Below are 25,809 nucleotides of genomic sequence, written 5' to 3'. Positions count from 1 at the left end.
TCTGGTCCTAGATCTCTAGGACAAAATGTAGTAGAAAAAACACACTCAAGAAACTAGTCCCTGATTTTTGATCTGAACATCAATAATTTTCCCCTGAAGACTGTTTTTGTCTGGTTACATGTGACATCCATTAGCCCCTTTCTTAAACTTTTATCTAAAAGGTTATATTTGTTTTTCTACAAAACTCTTTATGTACTGCTGGGATGCTAAAACATTTTTAAAGTCATAACCTAAAAAGGCATAATTAAAAATAACTGTTGGAGACAGAATTGAAATTGATAGTATATCCAGTGCTCTATAAATAGGTGCAAAGGAGATCCACATTGCTTTTCACTGATATTGATTCCAAGAGCAATAACAACAAAAATACATTGCAAGAAGCAGTGCTATCTAAACTCTAAACTTCCTGAAAAAGCCAGTCTCCTGGTATTACTAAGTGCAGTATCATTACAAAGAAATCCTCATTTCTTCAAGTGCAGTGTTACCTCTGATCACCCAGCCTACTAGGGTCTTAATGTTACCAAACTGTATTTGTAATTAAGCAGTTTTACTCTCTGTTATGCCCTGAACAAGAAAGGTAACTGAGCACAGTTTTGAGCAGAGCTCTGGAGGTCAATGCTGTCCTGCAAATCCTCTGATGACAGGGTCTCCCATGCTGCAGGAACAAGTATGGGGGTAGGTGTCAGCACCCACCTTAGTTTCAGGATGGTAAAGGGAAAATGGGGGAGAAGAAGTAAAAGGACCTAGAGAACACCCAGGTATGTGTGCACAGCCCTACCACTCAGTGCAGACAAGCACCCAGATTGGACTCAAGGCATCTTGCTTGATGCCTTGGGTCCAGTGTTACACCCAAGGGTGTACCAAAGGAGAAATGGGAGCACAAAGAGCACCCCTTTCCTGCCAGCCATCCCTGACCTCAGGAGGATGGGGGTGGAAGTGGGAGAGAGCCTTTTAGGAGAAAAAGTGCTGGGACAACAGAGAACATACACACATAGCAGCTGCCTTTTTTTCCTGGTCTACCTACCCACACATTTTTCTTGCAGTGGGCTTGTGAAGTAGACTGATTGAGAGCATAAGATGAGAGTAACCTAGCAGTGGCACTTGGGCCACAGGTCATTTTCATATGTGGAAGAAGTCTTTCTGCTGATCTCAGGCAGCTCTGGGTCAGGTATCTGAGACTACTGTGTGCAGACAGTTCGTGACCGGGCTCAGGGACCACAAAAAACCCTTTATGTGATTGGATGACTTTATGTGATTACTGCACTCTGAAGCTATTTCTATACCCACTTCTTCTTTCATTATGCTTCTTTTCTGAAGACATTTTTATTGCAAATGAGATGAGAAAGAAGAAGAGTAAATAGGGTTCTTGAACCATGTAAAATATTCATGCAGGGGTAAAAAAATCTGCAGAATGTACAAATATCGATGTAAATGGCAAGCGGAAAAAAAACTCTTTGCATGCATTGCTCTTCATACAGAAGCTATAAAATATGGAAGAAAAAAATAACAAGATTCTTCTTCTATCATGTTAAAAGTTCTTTAGGTTATCCCACAGAAGTAAGAGGGGAAAGCCTCACAGATAACAAGGCTGTGGGTAACAGGATCCCTCTAGCAATCTCATCCACAGACTTCAAAAGCAATAGCTACACTGGAAGGGAAATTCAGATCTAACCCACCTCAAAAGAGACTGTAGAAGGTAAAGGGGGTGGTCAAGCCAAAGGCAGGAGCATGTGAAGGGCTCAGTCACATCCTTGGGGAAGGTTTTAATGACCTTCTTTAAATGGTACTTTTGTATTGATAGTTTTTGTCCTACAGATATTCAGGAATGAGCCTGAGATCATTTATTTACAAATTAGCTTATATAAAGTATGTCAAGTCTGAGTTGTTGGACTTCAGACTGGACTACAATATGGCCTTGTTAACTCTGAAACTAATACAAACACCCTGGGCAAAGTGTTGAAATTATTGCTAAGCATTGATTGTGACCTCTCTGTTCATAAAAGACAAAGAAATAATTGCATATCTGATTCTGAAATGTAATTAGGGGTGGTAGAGCAGAGTAGGGGGTGGGTATGTGTTTTATCCTGAAAATTAATATTAAAAAGAATGTCCAGCCAACATTACTGGAATTTTAGCTACTGATTTCTGATATCTCGGATCTATCATTCATTTTGGACACTTACATGATGTGCACATTTTCAGAGAAGCCCATAGGTCTGATAGACAATGAAACAGAAACCATTCCCTTGAACTTTCTTTCTCAGTCCTTTTCTGTGAGCTACTACTATCATACTCCCTTCATTTGAGATACCAATTAGGTCTGCACGCACACATGGAAGAAATATCAAGAGCTGAATCTGAAATAAGGTAGGGTTTATGCATTCATTTTAGAGCTGTAATAAATAACAGGTAGAATTGCTAAAGGAATCTATAAAACTTGCTATTATATTCTTCTTTTTCAAAAAGAGTCACTGCTCAGTTTTCATTATGGACCTCATCTTCAGAAGACATTTAACATGCTCACAGCAATCAGACCAGCCCTGCTGAGTGGCTTCATCTTCTTTTTCTGATTCCAATACAATGTGATGGGGAGAAATGGTTTAACCCTGTCACCAGGATGTGGGTAGCACTATTTGACTGGACTAATCAGATCTGACAGACAATTTTTATCACAATTATTCACTTCAAAAAATGATTAGTTATGAGAAATGAAGTTGGTAGCCTAATATCCCAGTATGTTGTGATTTAGAAAAAGATGACTTAAAGAATCCAAAAACTCCTAATGCACCCCTGCTTTCAATCACTGGTATTCTACATACATGTAAGCCAGCTCTCTTCCAGTAGTAGTTGCTGTATTGATCAATCATGCATTTTGTTTTCTCTTTAAATTTTTCTTCAGAGTCAGTTGTCCACCAAGGGTCTAAATTTCCATTTTTGTCGTATTTCCGACCTTAAAAAAAAAAAAAAGAAATCAAATGCTGTTATAGAAAGCCCAATACTTTTCCAGTTTTGGAAACTGTCACCATCACAGAAATGAGAGGTGAATGTGCTCGTGTGTATAAAAAATGGATAAGATCAGCGAGCAAAATCTTGATCCCACTCAAGTCAGTGGTGAAATGTTGGCATTCTATTTATTGTCATAATTTCCATTTTCAGAAAAACATAGCAATGACTAATGAGTTCTATTGTACATTTTATAATTACAGAGTGTAAGAGGCGTATGAGCCTTCTTGTAAGTATAATTGTGAGTATTTTTCATCCTCAGCCCACAGGCCTTTGATTCTGCAAACCTGATGATAATTAATTAATTATTAATTAATTATATGCTTGACCAGCAAAAAAAAAAAAAAAAAATCAATTTCATGAAAACTTCTGAAGTTTCAGTTTTTGCCTTGGAGTAAAACCAGAATATTTGAACCCTATTCATGGAAGCAGGGAGAATACATTCATCCCATTGCCCAGGCTGATTGTTACAGCCATGGTTTGTGGATGAGTCAATCTCAGATCCCCTGCTCCATTTTATCTGTAAGAAAGTGTCTAATCTCCAGCATATCTCCAGCCAGTCAGAAAGGAACCTAAGATTTGGTTCCCTAAGTAGACCACTATCTCTTGCCAAGTCTCTTACCTTTCAAATATAAAAATATATACATCTTTAGGGAATTTGTCATCTTGAACAAGATAACACACAGAGGGGTGGAAAGAAAAAGGAAATAAAAAGATTAAAGAGAACATTTTCAGTACTCGGTATGCCTACTGGCTGCTCCCTGTCTTTCTTCCCTGCAGTCATAACGAAGACTCGAATCACAGAGCAAGGTTACATACACATGGGCAGCTAAACTTGCCCTGAAAAAAGTCCTAACATGTCTTGTGCCTACCTTTCTGCAACAAAATACTACAGAAGACCTGATTGCCAGACCTTTAGAAACGCTGGGTCAGCACTGAAGACTAAGTTCAGGCCTTTCACATCACACTGCAGGATGGACAAGTCAGCCGGCCCTCACATTGTGCAATATCCTCTGTAGCATGGGCTCTTAACCTTGCAATGCTCAAATGAAGGTCAGTACCAGAAGACAAGTTTATCAAATCAAACTATCCATTCAAATGCATGGATACACTTGCTATACCATAACTAGTATGACATGGAAGTGGTTGGGCAGGTGGGAGTTTGTGAAGAAACATTTTTCCATTCTGTAGTGTTTGCTTAAGCAAAATGTTGCAGAGCAGTGCCAACAGGACATAAGGTATTCCTTTTATTTTTTAAAAAGTATTCAAAGTAATGCAACATAAGCAACCTAACTTTAATTGGGCAGTGAGGTATAAGTTTGCTTTCCTTAAACTCTTTATATTTTCAGTGGAAAGAGGTTTCTCTAGATAGTGAGTCAGATGCTCAGAATTGCTCCCTGGAGGAGTAGGTTCATGTTTCTCTCTCTCTCCCCCCCTCTCTCTCAGGAGCCCTGTTTTAAAAAGTACTTTACTGAGATAGCCAGAGTTAGATGGTGGCAATGCCCCATTACACCCAGTTTTTCCAGACAGTTGGTTTGACATTTTCAGAGTGTTTCTTCTTTTTTAATATTTTGCAATACATTTTCCATTCCACTTTTGTTCCTGTGCTGTATTTCAGTATTTGTACATAAATGCATTTTGAGAAAAGTCTCATTGCCCTACTCACTCCCCGCAGCCAGGACTTTCTGAATCTATTGTTGATTTGATTTCCACTCAAAATAAACAGAATGTGTCAAACTTGTGGTGTGCCTTATCAGAGAAAATCTGGTTCAGACAAGCAAGAATGTATGCAAATAAATAAAAAAATACAACTTGAGATATTTTTTACATAATTCAGCATTGTTTAAAGTCAAAACAATTAAAAAGCTATAGCTTTTTTATATACAATCACTCTAATCTGTCAGTTTGGGAAAAAAAAAAAGTTATCAACATAAGCACAAATACTCACCATTGCTATCAAATCCATGAGTAAACTCATGGCCAACAATTACTCCTATGGCACCGTAGCTTAATGACCTGTAACACAAAGAAGTGGTTTCCTCAGAAAGTGTCCACATGCATTAATACTAAAGGGCAGAAGACATCAGGGAAGATCATTATTTATTTAAACAGGGGAAGAAATGGGACTAAAAATCATTCCTGCACAATTTTGACTTAAAATTTTCAAAAGCCTGAACGTTAAACCCTTACTTGTTTAAAAACAACCTTTAATGTAATACTTTGAAAAACATTGTGATGGTTCACTCTTCTAATCAAATCTCTTACTAGCATCAAATAAGCTCCAAGATGTCTCCTTCAGCTGACTGCATTGTGTGTATTCTAAATGAGAACAGGACAAAGTTATAGCTGAAATTATTCTCTTAGCATCATCATGAGTCAAAAATGGATCAAAGGCTGCAATGTGTTTCTGTAATGCCAGTTCCAATCATTCTACACTGGCATGCACAAATAGACTTGAAAATGACTGGCTCTAGTTTGTAAACCATTAAACAGTTCTCCCTTTTTTTTAAAAAAAAAGAGGTTAGACGATTTCTTTGCACCTGCCCAGGAATGGGGCATGATCTATAGTCAGATATAATGCACCATGGAAACAGAATAGAAAGAAATATTTTGTATTTTTGATTGGCAATTATTTCTATTTTCCTTATTATATCAAAAAAACCCATGCATCTGGGAGAAATAGGGGCTTTTTGGTTTGGGGCTTTTTTTATATCAAATGCAGTGGATATCGCAGGAGGAATGTGATCTATTAAATGCATCTCTTTTTTTCTTAAGTTGTTCTTTGTGATTTTAATGATTTCTGTTGTTGAGATGTCACATTTCAAAGTAGCTCATAGTATTTCTAATACATTGTATTGAAATAGGAGAAAGGTAGACTGTTTTGATGTGATATGTTATTACTGGACCTAATGATCCATTGCACACTAATTGCTCATCTCAGTCATGCCCAAAAAGTATTATATCATTCAATTCCCATGCTCCCACGACAATTCTTCTCTTTGATTTTTTCTTTCTTGAAAGGTAATTCACATGTGATATAATCTTCCCTACTTTTTTTCATTTGGTAGGGGTTTTTTGTGTTTTGGTTTTTGTTTGTTTTGTCTGGGGTTTTCTGTTGGTTTCTTTGTGTGTTTGTCTGGTTTTTGTTTGGTAGGTTCGTTGGTTGGTTGGTTTTGGTTTTGGTTTGTTTTTTTCCCAAGTACTATTGCAAACCTTTGCTAAAAGATGCTAGTTACCATTATACATTTCAGCAATGGAAATATCATCCTTTTGTGTGACAAATTTGTAATCTTGCGTAGCACACAGTGATAATTATCAATACTAAAGGTACTATATTACACTTGTGTCCTGGTTTTGCTAAAAACAAGTTTCTCTTTTAGTGAATTTTGCCTGTCAGCTAAAGCCTTCATATTAACTGCATTTTCCTGGAGAACCAGACACATGTTTTGGTAAACATAGCAATGGAATGCAAACATATTGATAAGCATGGATGGACATCTCGCGAGAGGGGCGACGAGAAACAAGTGACCAAGAAACTGACCAACTGTGTATAACATTCCATTCACGTGAATACTTCATATAAAAGTGGGAGACCACGAGGATCTCGTCCCTTTTCCCTTTCTGCTTATGGCTGACCTTAGGAGAGGATCTTACTGGCCATCCCTGAGAACCGAGGCCTAGTGAGAGACTGAATCCAGCTCCGCTTGGTTGCAGAGTCTAATCCAGGACTTTGGTGGACAGCTCTGCAGTTGCTGAGACTTTCAAGATTGGTTTTGTATATTTTGTATTATTTTCTCTATTCTTATTAGTAGCATTAGTAAAACATCTTTAATTTTTCCAACTCTCTTCTCTCTGTCCTTCTTTCCCTCCCGATCGCCTGTCCTTAGTGGGAAGGGGGGAGAGGGAGGGGCAAAAAGGGGGAAGTGGGGGAGAGAGGGGCTTAACAATACATCTGCCAGGGTTTGATTGTCACCCCGCAATCTTAACCCACGACAACTTGTTTTCCATATCTGAAGTGATTGTACAGCATCTTTTGCAGCTAGAGAAGTATACAAAGAATGGCCTAAAACATGTAGGGGTCAAGAAGAACCAAAAGGCCCTATTACTAAATACATCTTATTTTTCTTCTAAGGTTCTTGGTCACCGTGAGTGGCAGGGACAAACAACAGACTGGTGCCTCATCAGTCCTGGAGCTTCCCCCAGCTCAAAAGATGGGCTGAGTATTGGGGTGAATTTTGGCCTTTGTTGCTGTGAACCCCCTTCAGCATTTTGTCCAGCTCAACAACATTTTTTCCAGAAATGCTCCCAGCTCTGTTCATCCTTTTCACTCCTGGGGCACAGCTGGACAGAGATGGAGGGGATATGGTGCAGCTCAACAGGTACCATATTACAGGGGAATTTTCTGGGGTCCAGGGAGGTTCAGAGGACTGTAAGGAAGCTACTGACTCAGGCAGCTTGAAGTTTCTATTTCAATATATCTGGCATTGAAGACCTGTAACTATGACACATGGCATTTGAATAGTGTTCTATTTCATGTCCTGAGATGTAAAGTCAAAACTTAGCTTGCCTTTATGCAAATAGATGCAGCTGTTTTATAGTGGTTATGCTGGAACTGGACACTAAAACTCCACTAAATGTTAAATATTTGCTAAATCAGTTTCCGAGCAAATGCTGATGACTTCTTGATGATTTTTCTATTCCAGTGCCATGTCCTGTTTCTTATAAGCAGATAGAAAACAGAGCCAGAATATTTCAAGGACAAAAGCAATCTGTTGTCTGATACAAAACAGTTACATTTGTTTACTAAATTTCATTTTGAGATGTACTCAAGAAAAACCAATTTAAGTGAAGGTAACCTTTAAACAAGAGAAATGAACAAAGTGTAATTCTTTGAAAGAACCACAATTTTATCGCTATGGCAGAAGGTCAGGGTACAGAGAAATCTCTTCAGAAAGCAAAGCTGGAAACAGGTCTGCAATAACTGCACCAGAAAATAAGCTCACCTTAACAAGAAAGGACTTTCTTCTATCCCCAATTAACCACTTAGAAAGTCACCTGGCTCATAACAATTCTCCTCAAATGCAAATTCATTTGTTCCTAAATTGAATGTGTCTCTCTATATATATTGTCAAATTTCCTGTTTACAAGGACACATACAGATTGGAATATGGCAATCTCAAAATGGTTTTGTTTTTTTTTTTTTTTTAACAAAGATTTATTAAGGATATGTTTCACCAGTAACTGGCTTTCTATAACTGCAGAATAGCTTTCAGGAACTGCTGTCAGAAACTTTTCATGGTCTTATCTTGTCCTAAAATAGGAAGTCATTGAACTGCACAAAAGCAGTGATTTTTCAAAATTAAATATATGTGACCTATAATTACTCTTCCTCAGCTACAATAGTGCATGAGGCTGCTCAGGCAATCACTTATGCACTCAAAGACATTCTCATGTACCTCAAAAGGCACAGGCGAGGGCCCACTGTTAATCTTAGATATTAGCAGAAAGCAAACAATAAACTGATAATAAATGGCTTCTCAGGGTATTCACTTCTGTTCAGGAAGTGTTAGGTACCTGATTTACAATTCCTTTTAATACCTGCCGTGTGCACAGTGCTGCATCTTCATGCTGTAGCATTGAAACACTTCCACTCAGGTGCACTTAATTAGCAATTCCTCTGAGAAATCAGTCATCAGTTTAAGGTAACAGCAACAGATACAGATCCCAAGGGTAAGAAAAGTAATCGCACAAAGCAGCAGTTTTCAAAGTCTGGTTTTTCAATAATACAAGCAGGATGCAGTAGGGGAGACCACACAGCCTGAAGGCCAAGCTTTCCCCACAGAAGGACAACACAATAATTCCTGTGTGCTACCTGTAGGTCTTCAGCAGTGTAGCCTTCTTCTCTATGCCCTCTTCTCTGTCTATATGTATTTCCAATACCTTTCCCTGTTATTCCTCATTTCTGGGTGTAAGTGGTTCCTTGGTGCTGTACTTACCTGGGATACTCTGTTCCCCAAAAGAAAGGCTTTTGTAGTTCTCCTGCTGGGAATCCTGCAACAGCAAAAACAGTAATAGTGAGGTCCCTAGTTCAATACAGCTGAATAACAGGCACAAGACTCCAGGATTTGGATTTTATAACCTTTTCTGTTAAGTTTCAGAAGGTTTTGCTATAGGAGCTTTCCCTCAGGTGGTAGTTTCAGAATGAGGTAGAGAGGATCTTTAGAAAGAAGCAGAGATTCTCCCTCCTTCAGGACCATGATGGCAACAAGAAGCTGCACTGCAAGAACTTCATTTTCTTCTGTGGTTACATGCATATCTGTCTGTAGAAATGCATGTGCTCCTGTAAATAAACACCAAGTGTTTCCTGTGAAAAAGAAGAACTATTGGATTGCCCTCAGGTGTTAACAGAGAATATATAGGCAAAATGCAAAAAGAACGAGGAAACTTAGCTCAGTGAGGCTTCAGTGCAGCAAGAGACATATGGAAGTGACCAAATGTAAGCCTAACTCCACAGTGTCTATGAAAATCAAAGGTAGTTGAACACACACACTTAGGTAAAAGAGAGCTATAGACTATTAAGGCTGTAGAGTCAGTCTAGCTACAGGAATTTCTTGGCTGCTTCTGGTAGACTAACTAGTTGCTAAAAAACTATCAGTGGAGACATTCTAGTGAGTGATGATCTACTGATGTTGCACATAGGAATGGAAATTGATCCTCAAATTCAAAGTCACAAGTCTATTTCTAATTCCTGAATGACATTTCAGTGCCATGATTCTGAAGACAGTGGAGTAGATCATGTTAACAGCTAACAAACTGCTAAATAAAACAGACAAGGTCAAAGTTTTGAATGCTGGAGAAAAGTGCAATCCTTCCAGACTCAAATGTGGAATTTGATGTCTCAGGTTATGAATTCCCACGTAAAGTGTGGGCATACACCTACTTTGAAGGTTACCTCTCATGGACATCAACTTGTCAATGAGGAACCAGTTTCCACAGGTGATTCACTTGCTTTCCCAGGAACCTCTGCTTCAGCTTGTGGGTCTCTCTTCATGAAATCACCTGGCCACTCAGATTGAAACAAAAACTGCATTTCCTTGATTCTGATCCTTTTCAGTTTTTTGTTGATAGATAGAACAGGAATTTCTTTGTACCTGAGACAAGTCATCAAGCAAGACTTTTGTCTTTTCCTTACAAAGTCTCTAAAGGCAATATGCTGAGTGTAATTCATGTCAAATGATGTGGCAAGTGGCATGTCCTCCTGGCCTGCCTCGCTGCTTTTTTCTGCTGCTCCTCCCTGTCTGCCTTGACTACCTGTTTGCAACTAGCTTACAAAACGTGGTGTGTGTGTGTGTGTGTGTGTGTGTGTGTGTTGTTCTTTTCTTCTTCTTCTCTAGATGTTGGTTTGTTTTATGTTATCATTTGTTTTTCCAGTGCTGCAAAACACAATTGTACCAATGTCAAGGACAAAGTTTTCCTGGTCTAACTCTCTTTGCTTCCCAGGACACACAAAAGTGTATTTACTATGTATGCTTTTAAATATCTCACAGAAATGGCACACTTATGCAACCTGATGAAAATTGCCTGCTAGTACTACTAAGTTAAGAGTTGGTGTTAAGAGCTGGAACTCTAGTCTGAACCACATTGCCTGATTCCTTCCAAATGTTGAACCTCAAGAAACGTTTTTGGACATGCCAGAGACCATTTAATGAAGGAACATTAGGGTACACAAACCCTGAATGATTCTCTTCCTTTTACAGCAGATGAGAGGAACTGTTGCCAAAATGAACAAATGACTCCATACTGAAGATGATATGAACCAAGGTAGTACAGTCACCCCACAAATTCCATTTAGGGATCACACAGTCCTCTGTGCCTTGCACCACACCAAGAGGCTGTCAAGATCTTGTCAGGAGAGGCAATTATTTTGTCCAGATATAGACTTAAGTAGTGAATTTGCACCTGTCTGTGGGCCATGTAGAGGTAATATACATTATTTGCAGTGAACTAGGTGCACACCTTCACTTAGACTCATCCGTCTAAGAAATATAATCTGAAGGTGTCTTCATAGGATGTTTTTGAGACACCATCAGACATGAGTTAAGCCATGAGATAAAGTTTTCCCTGAGCAAGTCATGTGAATGAACTGGAAGAAGTTTCAATCCTGAATCCACACAACACTTTGATAATTATTATACTCAAAGTCAGAATCCATTTTAGGTAAGACATACATGAGCATAGAGCTTCTTGAAGGAGTGGTTTCTGTTTCTGGGCAGCTGTGTGAAACACCTTTGTAGTTTGATTGCACTAAAGGAAGCTTAGGAAGTATTTGCAGGCCAGAGCAGACTTAGAAGCCACTAGAATGTAATACACACTTAAGATAAACTTGGGGAGCTGGAATGTACTACCCACACAGGATTTTTTTTTCTTCTTCTTCTTTTTTAATAAAAAATAATTGTCTAGTTTTGAAAGTGATTTTGGTCAGGTAGTAAAGCAAAGATGTCCTGTTCTCCAGAGTTTAGAAACACTAAATGATGGAGGGTGCTTGTCCACTACTGCAACACTACAAGGAACAGATCCAGAGTTAGCAACATAGGGCATCCCTCTATGTGCAATGTCTCCCTCAGGCAAGCATCAACCAGATCGTCCTTGGAAGGAGAAACGATAACAACGTTGTAGACCTAGAATCTCCTTGAAATTGTAGCAGGAGATAAATCACCTGACAGTTTCTTATTTTATTCTGTTTTGAATCCCTCAATTTAGGCAATTCCCTTGTGAAGTCCATTTCTTGCTTGCTTGGCATATTGTACCTAAAAGAATTAATAACAAAATTCAGAGAGCTCGTGGTAGGCTGTAGAAGCTATAAATACTAATGGGATTATTTATATGCCACTGGAGTTCAAGCAAGCAAAGCATTGATCTGGAGGAGTAAGTCGGCCAGACTTCAGAGAGCTTCACATCTTAAGGAATAGATACAGGCACTGAAAATGTACTTCAAGCTAACATTTCACCATAAATCTAGCCTGTAGTGCATCTTTTCATACTTTCTGCCTCTACACAACCCCAGAAGAGTGATACGGGCTGAAAGGATCTCTTTCCATACACTATCTTGGTAGTGCAGGTTTGAAGTCTACACTCAAGGCCATTACTCAGCAACAGCACACAGAAAGAAAACTGTGTTGTCTTATTACAGACCCCGACACAAACCTGTCTGTCATATGTAGGACCTGGACTTGCAGAATTTGGCTTGCCTACCTTCTTACAACCTACCTACTTTTGGACCAATGTCATAGAACTGCAGCATCATTCTTAGGTAGGCACTGGTGTCGCAAGCCACAAGAGCACTGGAGATCTGTGGACAGTTGAGTTCAAGCTGTCACAGAATAGCGCTGATACCCCACATCCATGTATCTTACAGGTGGCAAAATGGGACAGCCAGGCTAGATCATCCTCCAGATGGACTTTGTGCCATTGATCACAACACTTTAGAGCCCAGCAGTTATGATCACAGCCCTTTAAACCCAGCTATTCAACTGGTTTTCAGTCCACCTGACTATCCACTTGTCTAACCCATTCATGAGCAGTTTGTATGTGAGAATGTTATGTGAGACAGTGCTGAAAGTCTTGCTAAAGTCAAGGTGAATCACATTCAGGGCTCTTCCCTTATCCACTGAGCTAGTCAGGGAAACTTTTTCCAGGATTTACTCCATCATGTACACAGGGACTGAGTACACATGTATACATGTGAGGCTGACCAGCCTGTAGTTTCCTGGATCTTCCTTCTTGAAGACAGGAGTGACATTTGCTTTCTTCCAGTCCTCAGGAACCTCCTCCAAACACCACAGCCTTTCAAAGGTAATCAAGAATGGCCTCACAATGCCATCGGCCAGCTCCTTCACTACTCATAGATGCTCCAGACTTGCCTTCTGGTCTCAAGGGCCCAGAATTCCTGAAAGCCAGTCCTACCAGTAAAGACTGAGGCAACAAAGTCAGTGAGTACTTTGGTCTTTCCCATGTCATTTGTCACCAGTTCCTTTGATTCCATTCAGCATTGGACCACATTTGCCCTAGAATTCCTTCTGATGCTGCTACACTTGCAGAAACATCTATCGGTGCCCTTCACAACCTTCACCAGATTCATCTCCAGGTAGGCTTCAGTTTTCCTAATTCCTGTCTCTGGACCCTTGAACAGGAATTCTTTGCTGAACTTTCCTCTTACTCATCTTACTGTTCTGGAACATGGGGGCATTTCAATCAGTAGAGTACATCTGGCTTACTTCAAATGTTTCACTCTAAATTTATGCTGATCTTGAAGCTCTGACAACACTCTACCTGCACAGGACTACTTTTAACTTAATTGAAGGCTTCTAGCTTCCTTCTACCCATTATTCCAATTTTTAGCCTCTCTCCACAGCAAGGTGTTATAAAGCTTTTTAGAATGTATTTCAAATTTGAAACAAGTTTTTTCCTCACTTTTACAGTGGCTTTACTTCCATTAATGAATCCATTTACCAGCTAATACCTATATGGTGTTATTATACACACTTTGCAGATGAACAGTCTGGGACTCAGTGTAATATTTTTACTTCACTGAGGAGACACAAGCAATCACATTTCATCTGATAGTTCACTGAAACAACGCAGACTAATAATGGGTGAAGCAAACTAAGAACACATGAGGTGGCTCACCAAATCGTGAGGAAGCATGTAGTTCAAATCTAGATATGAATTCAAAGTCTATAGTTCAATTATGTTATTCAGTCATATTGCATGATATTTTTAACTGAGCGAGACAAGATCAAGTAAAGCCTTATTCCAAGTCAGTGCATTTACAATTTTCAATTACTGGTCATTTTGTTTAAAGCAACTTCTGAAGTGAATCCACTACATAAACAGTGGATACGGGAGACAGCTGTGTTAAATTGTGTGATACACAGGGTACTCTGCCAATTGTTGTACTGGCAATTCTCAGATGTGTTTAAAAGCTGGTTTTCAAGTGTCATTGAATGAATTCAGATGGAGAGTTTTAAAGGAATAAGGTATAAGCAGAAGACTAACTGCTGGTCAGTAAACAAAGGATATTGAATTCACATAAGGAGTTAAACATGAAGATGACTACAGTGCTGGTTAGTTATCTGAAAACAGCACAAAGAGCAAGGTAAATTTGTTTAAAATGTTTCCACAGACTTCTGTTTGGACAACTGAGACGACTTTATGTGTCCTATTTGGGCTCTTGCTACCAGCCTTGATGGGCAAAGGTCTTCTGCAAGTTCTCTCTCAAATACACTAGAAATGAGGAAACATATTGGATGCTGTAGAGTATCTCAGACTGTTTTGAGCAACTATATGTAGGTGATTAGGATCAAACTCTCTGCCATAACATGGACCTTCATCATACACTTAATTTCAAGAGGATAGAAAACATTAATTGTGTAAGGACACAAAATATAAATTGTGTAAGGCACAGTAACTGTTTCACGCTATGCATGAATACAAAGCTTAACATTCTGAGGAGTAGTGAATAAATTCATTAAAGTATAAAGAGAACTGATAGTTTTAAAGCAGAGGACTCAGGAGCCTCAGGTTCACTTTCAGTTTCTGCTTCACCTGACAGGAGGTTCTTTGCTGCTCATGAACAAGAGAGAACCTGGCATTTCCTAAACTCAGTGGGGACCATGAGGAGAAGCACAGGATGGTTTGTGAGGGACCAAGGAATACAGGGTGCTAAGGGACTAGGGAAACCAGTGAAAATGCCTGTTTTTACAAGAAACTTTAATCTTCCTTTTCTAAAGGATAAAGCTCACTAGATTCCTCGGGGGGGCAGGGGGGGAGGTGTGGGGCGAGGAGGGAAATTCTTCTGTTTTATACATTTATAGATAAGGATTTTAGGAAGAAAAATAAAGAGTGGATGTAAGGATCATGCGTCATATCATCTGTGACTAATTAAATAATAGAGAACACTGGTCATTGGTAAATAGGGAAAACTGAAAATGAGAGCTCACTTAAGAACACTTAATGCTTACTTAATAACAGGGCTCAGAAATTGTCCAGTCCAAATCTGTTATGTTCATTAACCTCCTGGAAACTAACAGCACTCTTGAAACTACTTCATCGATAACCTTCCAATTAGTCTAGTTCTTAAGGGAAGAGAAAGTGCCCCTACACGCAGTCCCCTAGTCCTGCCCTGTCCCGAGCACCGTGCTTCTCTGGCTCCTGGCAAGATCAGAGCTCTCCCTTGCAACTCGCAGCATCAGCAAGCTGCTTTCGATAACGATGACACTTACTGGCTAATATGAACTCTCATCTGTGGTTTTCTCTATGGCTGCTAATTTGAAGGTAATTTTAGAATTCTGGCTTTGCTTATATCTACTTCCTGTAACATGTAATGAAGCCAGTCTCTAAAGAGGCCACTTGACTTTCACTAGACAACTGCAGTACAAGCACAAATGACTTAGAAGGAGTATGGGTATAAAATTACAGAGATAATATCAACAATAATTAATTATCCAACACATCTATTCAAGCTTACACTTCATGAGTGTGCTGCTTATATTTGCCTCAGTTCACTGTAAATCTCCCTTTCATTACTGTTAACAACCCACAAACGTTACTTTTTTTGATACATCTTAGAGACATGCATATCTACACTTGGAAAGAAAATCAAATACACCAAATGTCTAATGAGCAGTTCCCTTCTATTATTAACATACTCAAGGGCTAATATTTTTGTGCTGTAATGAAATAAAACCTTTTCTTCAACAGAAGTACGCTAGTATACTTTGATCATCATTTGTATCTATTTTCAGCACATACTTGTTGAATACTCTACAGCTCATTAAAATAAACAGAGCCTTTCAGAAAGTGTTTTTTGTGTTCCAGTGATGATAATTAAAAATGTAGTATTCATGCTGCTGAGATTATAAGAAGGGTACTTAGATACCCTTTGAGAATCTAAAGGCAATGACATGTACCTGCTGTCCTTGTTAAGTACCTATAATTGAGGGGAAATCAACAAGCAAACACAAAGAAAATTGAAAAATTATCCAAACCAGAATTTAACATGATTAACAACCATTATAAACATGCATGGTTGTTAATCCAAGACACTTTGAATTGTGTAAAAAGAGGAAATAAATAATTAGAACTCATGTAAAGAGAACATCAGGAGTAAACTTGTATAATAAGATAAATTATATGTACCATATTTTTTAACTCTGTTCTTTGCAACAGATCTTACCTTGATAAATTTCCTTATTTTCCTTTGGAGATATTAACAGGGTTGTTGACTCTTCAAGTTACCAATAGTTTAGTAATGAAAATGAAAATGAAATGCAATAGCAAACATAAGGATTTTTGCACTATAGTGCAGCAAAATTTGTTACAATCTACTGCATATACGAGTTTTGCTGTATTCTCACAAATATAATAATTTTCTAGATCATCTAGCTTCTACTCTATTAATTTCCACCTTAAGAGAAGAAAGACCTTTTCTTACAAGTAATTGAGTAATCAAGTAGTGAAGATAAAAACACACCTTGCCCATGTATGAAGACTGTGTGGACTTGTATGGAGACCACAGTGATTTCTTGTTTAATGCTTATGTCAGTGATACAGACTGCAGAGACAGAAGAATTTGTAATCCTTCCATCAGGAGTGTGTCAGAAAATTGTTTGTGTTCTGAGCACAGAAAGCAAAAGCATGTTCTTAAAGTTCAAAAGTGATCAGGAACTCCATGTTCTCCTCCACTTCTGCGGGTACCTAATGATACCTCCTTTTCTGAATCCATGGTTCAAGGCACTGATGTTGCTTTTTCTCTAAACTATTTCACAAAGCTTTCAGTGGCTAATCAAGTTTGGAGTTGCTGTAGTTACAGTGATGACATCATACAGTACATTTCCATTTCCAAACTGAATGGCCTTAATTTTCAGAATCAATTTTGAAACTAAGTATTTTCCAGTTAATGGAGAAGCTGCTTTTCAGAAATTATTTCTATTATGCATTTTAAAATTCTCATTTCTCAAATTCTCCTTCTTAGTAAATTAATTTACCAAGAGCAAAAATAGATGGGCCTTGAACACACTAAAATCTAGTTTGCTCACCGCAGAGCAGCAGCACTCAAGCAGATGAAGAATCTGTTTAGTTCATTCTCTTTTTTCCCAGCAGTGATCAATAGTAGTTGTGTATGGAAAGTGTGCTGGGCATCTGTGAGGTAATTCTTCTACTAGTATATCTTTCTACCTTCCAACAATCAGCAACAAAGGGACCTGTCTTCCTGGACTGAGTTTATATCTGTCTGTTCTTTTGTTCAGAACAGAACAGTCTCTTTTTCAGATCATCTGCTAATCCAGTGAACAGTACAGATCCTCATAATGCACCTCTCCAACTAATTTGAAAACAAGTAATTTGTCCCTACCTCCTTTTCTTATCTCTGATCAGTCACTAATTTATGAAAGGACCTTCTTTCTTGTCCCATGACAACTTCCAGTTAAAAGAATTGGGAAAGACCCTTATAAGAGAGTTCTATGAAACAAACAGCATACTTATGTTTTCTGAATTTCATAAGACTCTAATGGACTAAGAAAGTATGATTTTTTTTTTCTAAAAGAAAAACAAAAAAACTACTCACATTGAATCCTCCCCATTATATCATATGTTTATTCATTCATTTTGTGATCACAACCAGTTTCCTTCATAGATGGGCTAGAAGAATGTTTTCTGCAGATCACCCTGGATTCTCTTTTGAAAAAGAGGATTTGACACTTACCACACCTATTCTTCTAGTGCTAAGGCCACTATAAGTGGTAAGCTATATATTAAAGCTGGTTGTTTGGCAATTTCTTGACTAAGTTCCTTTGAAATACCTGAGCTAATTTTATCTGGTCCTTATATTTGTCACAGCTCATTTTATTAATTTCTTCTAAAGTACCTTCTATTGACACTAAATTTGGAACACTTCATGGAACTCAGCTCCCATAAGAAAACGCTCCAAGATAACAATTTCCTGAACTCTTCTAATGCAAGGAATTGTATCTTCTTTTTATGCCTTACAAACTTTCCTCTTCCAGTGTATTTGGAAAAAAAAAAAAAAAAAAAAAAAGATAAATTATTAGTTTTTATGCTTTTAGAAAGCTGGACCTCAAAATCTTTGTGGGCTTGCCATATCACAACTTTACACTTATCTTGTGAGAGTTCATGCTTATTTCTTATTTTCAAATGACTTTCATTTGTAGAACTTATTTTCTCTTGTTTAACTAGGCCTTTAAAAAGTCCACAGTTTTTATAGCATATCACCAGTCCCTACAGAATTTTGTATGGATTACTACTGAAAACACAGCTGCAAAGCAGCAAGGTAATAATTGCTGGGCATGAGATTTGCCCAGCAGATACGCCATGCAATAGGAGTGTGCATAGGCTTGCAAGCTTCAGTTTCCCGCAGTGCAGTTCTTTCCCAGCAGCATTAATGGGAACTCAGTAGTGATGTGTCAAATATTTATCAGCAACTTCAGACCTGGGCATGTTCCTCCCACATTTCACAGGGCCTCATTCACTGCAAATCACCCCAGCCAACAGTGTAAGACTTTGTACTGTGCCTTTCTTTGAATCTTCCCTCTTATGGTGCATCATTTTTAGGGCATGATTACATTTGTACACCTCTCTCAGGTAGGAAGAGGGTTTTGCTCAGAAAGAACCACCTAAATCCTTTTCCTCTTAGGAACAGTCTTAAAAGGACAGTGAGCAGCACTATCCAAAATTCAAGGTCAGATGCCACCAGTACAAGAAGGTCAGCAGTTATGATAGAAAATACAATTGCCTCTACACCCATGACTGATTGGTCACGTTTGACGGCTCTCTGCTTCGTGACACCATCAGACACAGTGAGTGTGAAATTTAGCTTCAGTGACTCCAGCATCTCGTTACAGCTTTCTCTAATGTGCCATGGCAGAGTGGCTGAGAGAGCTGAATGCTGCTGAAACTTGAAAGGACCCAATATCAAAGAAGACATAACAGCCATGGTTCTCATTTCAAGCTGAATGGGCTTCCTCTTGTTCACACCATACATCTGAAGCAGCAGTGGTGGCCGGTGCTTAATTTGGTAGGAGCAGCAGCTGTCGTGCTCCACATGTACCTCACAGCTGTGATCAGCTCAGGAACACCTCCCTCAAATGCTCCCTCAGATGATCAACAAACATGTGGCTCCTTAATGATGGCAGTCCTCTAATTAAGGTAAAAAGTCTAGGCCTAGAGCTAATTTTTATAAAAAGAACAACCTAATTATCACACATACTTTACAAACGAGCTCACTTGGACACAAAATAATTTAAGTGATTGGTCTGAAGGCCAAAATTGCTTATACAAATTGGTAGGAGCAGATACTAGCTGACCCAGATTGCCAGCCTTCTTCTGTAACCTCTTCAGTGTGATACATTCATTTTGTGCCTGTCACGGAGCCGAACCTGTATTTAAGTCACTTTTGGAGTGCTAAAACCCTGTTTCTCATTGGTTTAATAAAAGTTGTTTTGGACCCTGTTGTCCCTTAAATTAACCTCGGGGTGCCTCCGTGACAGTGCCTTTCAAAATCTTCTCTCTGTGACTAAAAGAGATTCAGGAGGAAAAGTGGAAGCCACTCTGCGATTTTTGACACTCCTTTCCTAGGAGACTAAGAGCACAAAGGTTATGGCAGCCGCCTTCGAGACCCTGATGGCACAGAACAAGAATGGCTGATTTAACTTGCAAAGCTGATAAAAGTGAAGAGAACTGTCGGGGTAAAGATAACACTGTTGTATGCAGAAATACTGGTACAGACTTTTAAAACCAGTTAGAAATTTTCTGTATAAAGTCTCATTAAAGCAAATGGGAATGAACATCCAAATCTATACATATCTTTGAAAAACTCAGCTCTTTTATCTCATATGCTTACAAACCAGGATTTATGCTCTCTAAAAAAAACAACCAGTAACTAAAATTAGCACAAGACAGGTTGTACTGTATGTACAGGATAATAACATCAAACTATAAAGGTAAGAATTTTAAGTTAACTACAGATACCACTCCTTGTCCTTGAAGGCATTGAACAAATATGCTGGTCTATATCACAGCCTCCTCTAGTCATGTTTATTGCTACATGTTTATTAATACTAGAGGACTGAGTTGCTAACACATGAAGAGTTACTGTATAATTATGGAGGTATGCATACACAGGTTTTTGCTACAGAAAACAGAAGACAGGAACATTAACCTTTAGTAAGGGTAATTTAAGCTAACATTTGCAATGGACAGAGTACACACACAGGCAGTCACTGGAACCCGGCAGACACAGGTAACTCCTTAAGCAACAGCAATCCAAATTTGTGGGAGCCCTTGCTTTTCCAGAACTATCCTCTCACTTAAGATGTCTCACAGCTGAATTACCAGGTTTCAGTTTTGATTTTCAGTCACAAACACACAAACTATACAGATACTATCTGATACACACATTTCCCAAACAGGCACTTTATAAGGAGGCTCAGAAGTCAGATACTCACTGATCTGGTTGGTAGATGCACTGTAAAAAGCATTTACAGTAGTTGGGCTTGTAAACCACCTGTAATAAGAGCAAAATAAATCAGCTGTTAGTACATTTACACACCTTTATGAATGTAATGAGCAAAGATAAAAAGGGAACTCAGTGAAATGAAGCATAAATGTGAAAGACCTAGGACACACTAAGTATTTCCGCATTTCAACACATGCTACCACACTTTCTAAAACATTGAAATCTATTGTTTAATGGTTGTATTTTAAGTGTGTATGGTCAATGAATTTTCAACAGGAGAGATTGTTAAGCTTCCTACTAGCTCACCTGTTCTATTTCTAAGTGACCATTGTGCTTGTGAGGTCTGTCATACCAGTGCACTGAAGTTCACTCAGAGGCTCCTACACTGACAGCAGCTGTGAAAACTCTCTTAGGTGTCTTTCAACCATGTGGGGAGAAACGCCCTCTCAAAATTAGAGGAGAGCAAATTGAAACAAATGAAGTGGCTTCAGATGCTTTGCTAAACAACTACTTGAGTACCTAGGATGACAGCAGCCACATGGGCAAGTGCTTTCTGGGAACATAAATTCAATATTGACAGTGATTTCACCCATATGAGTGGAAAATATCAGCTGGCTTCAGTAAGATCAAAATCCCCTTGGATGAAACTCTGAGTTTTGTGAGTCCAAGATTTCACTTTATGATTTTATAAGGAAGAACGGAGATAAAAGAAAAGTAATAAATATCATGAGAATTAGGGGTTAATCCATAATAAATTAGAAGCAATTCTACTAAATGTCCAGACAGGAACATCCTGATGTCTTTAGCAATGCATAACTTCAAAGATTTGAAAAGCCAAATGAATGCAATGCAATTGCTTTGGAAAAATTATTTCAAAGAGAAGATATGGGAGCTGCAAAACAAAGAGTAAGACAAAGGAAGATCTATCAGAACATGGAAAATGTGTGCTGTCAATGACATTCACATTCACGATCTGTGCTTTAAAATAGCGCCATCAAATGATTGAGTTAAATGCAGATCCTGACTGTTTTTCTGTCAACTGATGTCCTCATGTAAACCACACAACAAAGGGGAGAGGTTTTAGAATAGCAGCATTCTGTCTTTTATCAGTAAACTTATTTGTTTCTCTCATCTTCAAAGCCTAGCAGCTTGTTTCACAATGCAGCAACTAGAAAAACTAACCAATAAAAGCAAAGGGTGATGTCATCTAAACATCTTTAACCATCCAACGTATTATAGACTCTAATTGCCAGAGATAACTCTCCTGATTTTTTTTTTTACTAGGAGGTTCTGAAGAGAAGCAGCACAGGTAGGTTATTTTCTGATGAGTTCTCTGTTTCCTCCATAATGAAGAGATTAAACGTCAGAGGTAATGTAGTGAGATAATGGAAGATTGAAGAAAAAATTCTTATGGTGAAGGGATAAAGAAAAATTTAGGGGACTTAATTAATCACATTTCAATTTCATGTTTGTTCACAGCAGCAATCAGTGAACTGCTTTGAAGGATGCAAGCCAGCTATTTGTCTGTATCACCTGCTCTCCAGGCTTAGTAGTGATTCTGGAGGGCTCAGTCCCTTTTTTGACAAGGAGGGGACCAATCTGAAAGGGACCCATCTGAAACACTAAAGGCTTTCATTTAGATTTTATTCTGAGTTTGAACAAAGACAAATAGCATTGTGATTTCGCCTCACCCTGTTCGCTTGTTCTACTTACGACAGCCTTTTTGTTCCCTCAAACATCAACTTTCAGGCATGAAAAAGGCTTCCAGGACAACAAATCTTCCCTTTTGCAAATCCTTCTTAGAGTGAGTGTCTTACAGGGGCTCTCATTTCCAGTCACAAGGTCAAGGGCCTGAGACAGATACTTCAAAACAAACTAATGTGCTTTGCTCTTCTCCCCATTCTCTTTACTGCTGCAGTCCTAGGGGCTCACCACAGCTAGTTCAAGATAGGAAGCACCACAAGCAGGTGTTAAAGAGCTCTTCATGGGCAAGTGACACCCCTCTAGCAGAAAAGTTTGTACCCATTTTTACTGGATGACAAGATAACCAGTGATGCAGGTACTTGTCACCACAGGAGCACCTCACCCTGCCTGAGAGCAACTGCAAACACTGTCGACGTTTGGTCCACAGCTACTGAGGAGGGACATCATACCACTGTTAGCCATGCTTTCAGACCTAGGAACTCAAAGAGTGGTCATTCATAGACAAGCTACTAAGACTCATCACAACATACCCATCCTGAGACTGCTGCTTTCTTCACAACCTACCACAGCAATAACAGAGCCCATCCTGTTTCCTGAGCTTAGTATGAGCCAAAGTTGGACAGTAGCCTCAGTTTCATCACTGTAAAACTGAATTAAGTTATTTCCAAGTCCCTGTTTCATAACAAGGCCTCAAGAATGATCCCATGTGGAGTTCATTATGTTTTTAAGCAGCTAGGAAGAGGAGACTTAGCAGCCATACTGAGGAGCCCGGAGGAACAAGAGCTGTCTAGTGACAAGCAGAATATACTGGTAAATTCCATATTTGACATGTAGACACTTGGCAAGGAGCATATTTACACCCCAGCATTTTGTTGTACACTTCTGACCCACTCTTGAGAAGATTCAGGAAGCAATTTCCACAAAAGAGCAGAAATCACTGAGACTGCTTCCATTCAGTCTACTAGAACAGCTTCGCCTCTCATTTGTCATCTTCTTTCAGTGAGGTCCTTGACATGACTGAACGTTTCAGTGACAGACATTATCTAATAATATATCAAATTACTAAATGAAGGTCTGTAATAAATAGCTGTTGCTGTTAAATTTTAAGGTGAAGCAAATTTAGAAATAGCGCTCTCACTCCTGTTTGAAGTCAGGTTGCCTGGGAATTGGCTCCAGGTCTTGTTACGACTTCAGTGCATTTGATCTATTAGCAGAAGGATAGGGGAAAAAAAAAAGACAGGCTTAACAACCCTAAGCTCTTATGGAGTACTGCAGCAGTCAAAACTTAATGCTGCAGACATGTCACTTAGAAGTTTGAGATTTCCCTTGTAGAAGGAAAATATAAGACCTGCACTGAGATAGTAAGTGGGGAAGAGCCAGGGCTTAATGAAACAGGTCCTGGAGAAGACCCAGGAATTTTCTCGTAGTACACTTCCTCTGTGTCCTCTTATATGTCTAACTAGATACCTACATCTCCAGCACTGAAAGTTGAATGAACTGTGAAGAAAGATTTGGCCAGGTATAAAAATCTTAGAGAAGAAAGATTAATTATAATGAAGTGGTATGGCCAAGAAGTCCTCTGACGCCCTGATATTTGCAAATATGATATCAGTATTAAGATGGATAGATTCAATCACTGTTAAAAATGTGTGTATGTGTGTGTGGGTGTATGTATATTTGCATGCATTAATGTATGTGTCTCAATGGATACAAACACCACTAAAACCCTGATTCTCCTTTATCTCTCCCACATGGCCATTACTTCCCCCCACCCTGCCTTTCATGTCCCTCTGCTCTAGTCATGTCTCACCTGGATTCTTTTAATTGTCTTCATGCCTGGTCCCCTTCATCCCATGCTACCCATTTTCCAGCCTTGCCTCCTCCAATCAGCCTTCTCCATCCAACCTGCACTGTTTCATGCATCATATTCCTCAGCTCCTGTCACAAGTCCCTTTTGCACACCTCTCTTGATACCTGAGCACTTTTTCTCTTGTTTGATAAAGCCAGCTGTGAAGATGACAGCCATCTCCCCAGCCAGCTGTTAGGATGGCAGCTGGCATCCACAGTGGGCATTGAGGACAGCAAGTTGCAGCTCCTGCAGCTGTGGTGCCTGTGGGGAGGTCTGGTCCATTGACCAGCAGAGCAGGTGGCTCTGATGCCCTGAGGCCTTGTCACAGCTTCTTGGTGCCATTTGGGGCAGGTATCTCCCCCCAATCCATGCCCTCAGCAATGCCTCACCTGAGTCCCTTCGTGCTCCTTTTTCCTGTAAGGCAGATAACTGCTAGGGAGGAGGGAGGAAAACAGAGGATAAAGCATTTTTGATAATTACTCCTGCTTTGGGGGATGTTTTTCCCCCTCTTTTTAGATTACAACACTGTTAAATTTGCAGAATAACTTATTTCCATTTTGATATCCACATTCCCCCTTGCTTTACCAAACTCCTTTTTCTTGGATCTCCCAGCTTCTCTGTCTGTTTTGCAGTTGCTCTGAGAGAACTATTATTTTGAATTTGCATTTAGTTGACTATGTTAAGGAAAGTGAGTCCAGTTTGAAATAAAATCACTGAGAAATCCAGACTGTCTGCTAAATTAGCATAGTGTTTTAACTTTGTGGTTAATATTACTTTACTGGGTGGTAACTTCCTTAAACACTCATTTTCTCATTTGTCTTTATCAGTCCACAACTTGTACCATCTCATGTCTATTTCTAAATATAAATATTATGCTAAAAGCTACTGAACTAGGGAAAAGAAGAAATGGAGCAAATAGAAATAAAACCCCAAGGGTAATTCTCTATTAACACAATGTCAAGCTTCAGAGTAGACCAAAGATCTGTGGAGTTCTATTAAAAAAAAAAAGAGAGAGAGAAAGAAGAAGTGAAACCATCATACCATCAGAAAGCAGTAGTCCAATAGTTAAAATGTAGCAAGTGCTGAATTTTTTAAGGCCAGATTTGACATGCCTCAGACTGGTAGGTAGGAAATATTAGTTTATTGCAATAAATTAAAAAAAAAATAAATTACTGTAGGTGGTAATGACTCTCTGTGCCTTGGTACCTCTCAGCAGACATAGCAAAAGCAGACAGTGTAAAGCACATCACTTTCAGAGCCCTTTTTTTATTGCCAAGCAGGTGCAAAGTCAGAATAAACTCCCAGCAGGAATAATTATGACTGAGGGCTCAGGTGGGGGTTACCCCCAGACCTGCAGAAGGCAGAGCATGTAGCTGTGCTGACAAAGGAAAGAGACCAGAAATCAAACTTGGATCCTCCAGGCCAGTATGTGCCCTGCAGGATGACAAGAAAATCATGGCAAAGGTGATGAGGGGCTGTTTTTGAGTAGTCCTTGAAATAAGTCAGTAAAGAAAAGCATGAGAAAGTATCCAATCTTGTAGTGGGAAGTCAGGTAAAAACTTCATTTTTTAAGCATACCCACTTGATGTGACAGTTCTCAGATTACAGCCCTTGAGATGTACAGTCAGGGATAACCTGCCAATTAATTTCCTTACAGGGGAGATTTCCCATTTTGTCCAGAATCTGCATGGTCTGTGTTAGAGCTGCTGCAACACTGCTCATG

General features: G+C 39.1%; 1 protein-coding gene across 2 annotated transcripts in view; it reads right to left on the bottom strand.

Moving 5' to 3' along the window:
• The window catches only part of PHEX (phosphate regulating endopeptidase X-linked), a 109,335-nt gene that overhangs the window by 10,078 nt on the left and 73,448 nt on the right, over positions 1–25,809 (bottom strand). For both annotated transcript variants that reach the window (XM_082052560.1, XM_082052561.1), the window contains 4 exons: positions 20,523–20,581; positions 9,000–9,054; positions 4,952–5,019; positions 2,820–2,950 (listed from right to left, as the gene is read on the bottom strand). In XM_082052560.1, the coding sequence (XP_081908686.1) occupies positions 2,820–2,950; positions 4,952–5,019; positions 9,000–9,054; positions 20,523–20,581 (313 nt within the window). The remainder of the gene's footprint in view (positions 1–2,819; positions 2,951–4,951; positions 5,020–8,999; positions 9,055–20,522; positions 20,582–25,809) is intronic.

The sequence above is a fragment of the Streptopelia decaocto genome, assembly GCF_964273445.1.
Source record: "Streptopelia decaocto genome assembly, chromosome: 1".
Classification (NCBI taxonomy): Eukaryota; Metazoa; Chordata; class Aves; order Columbiformes; family Columbidae; genus Streptopelia; species Streptopelia decaocto.
Note: the sequence above shows the minus strand (reverse complement) of the source record. Positions and strands in the feature narration are given on the sequence as shown.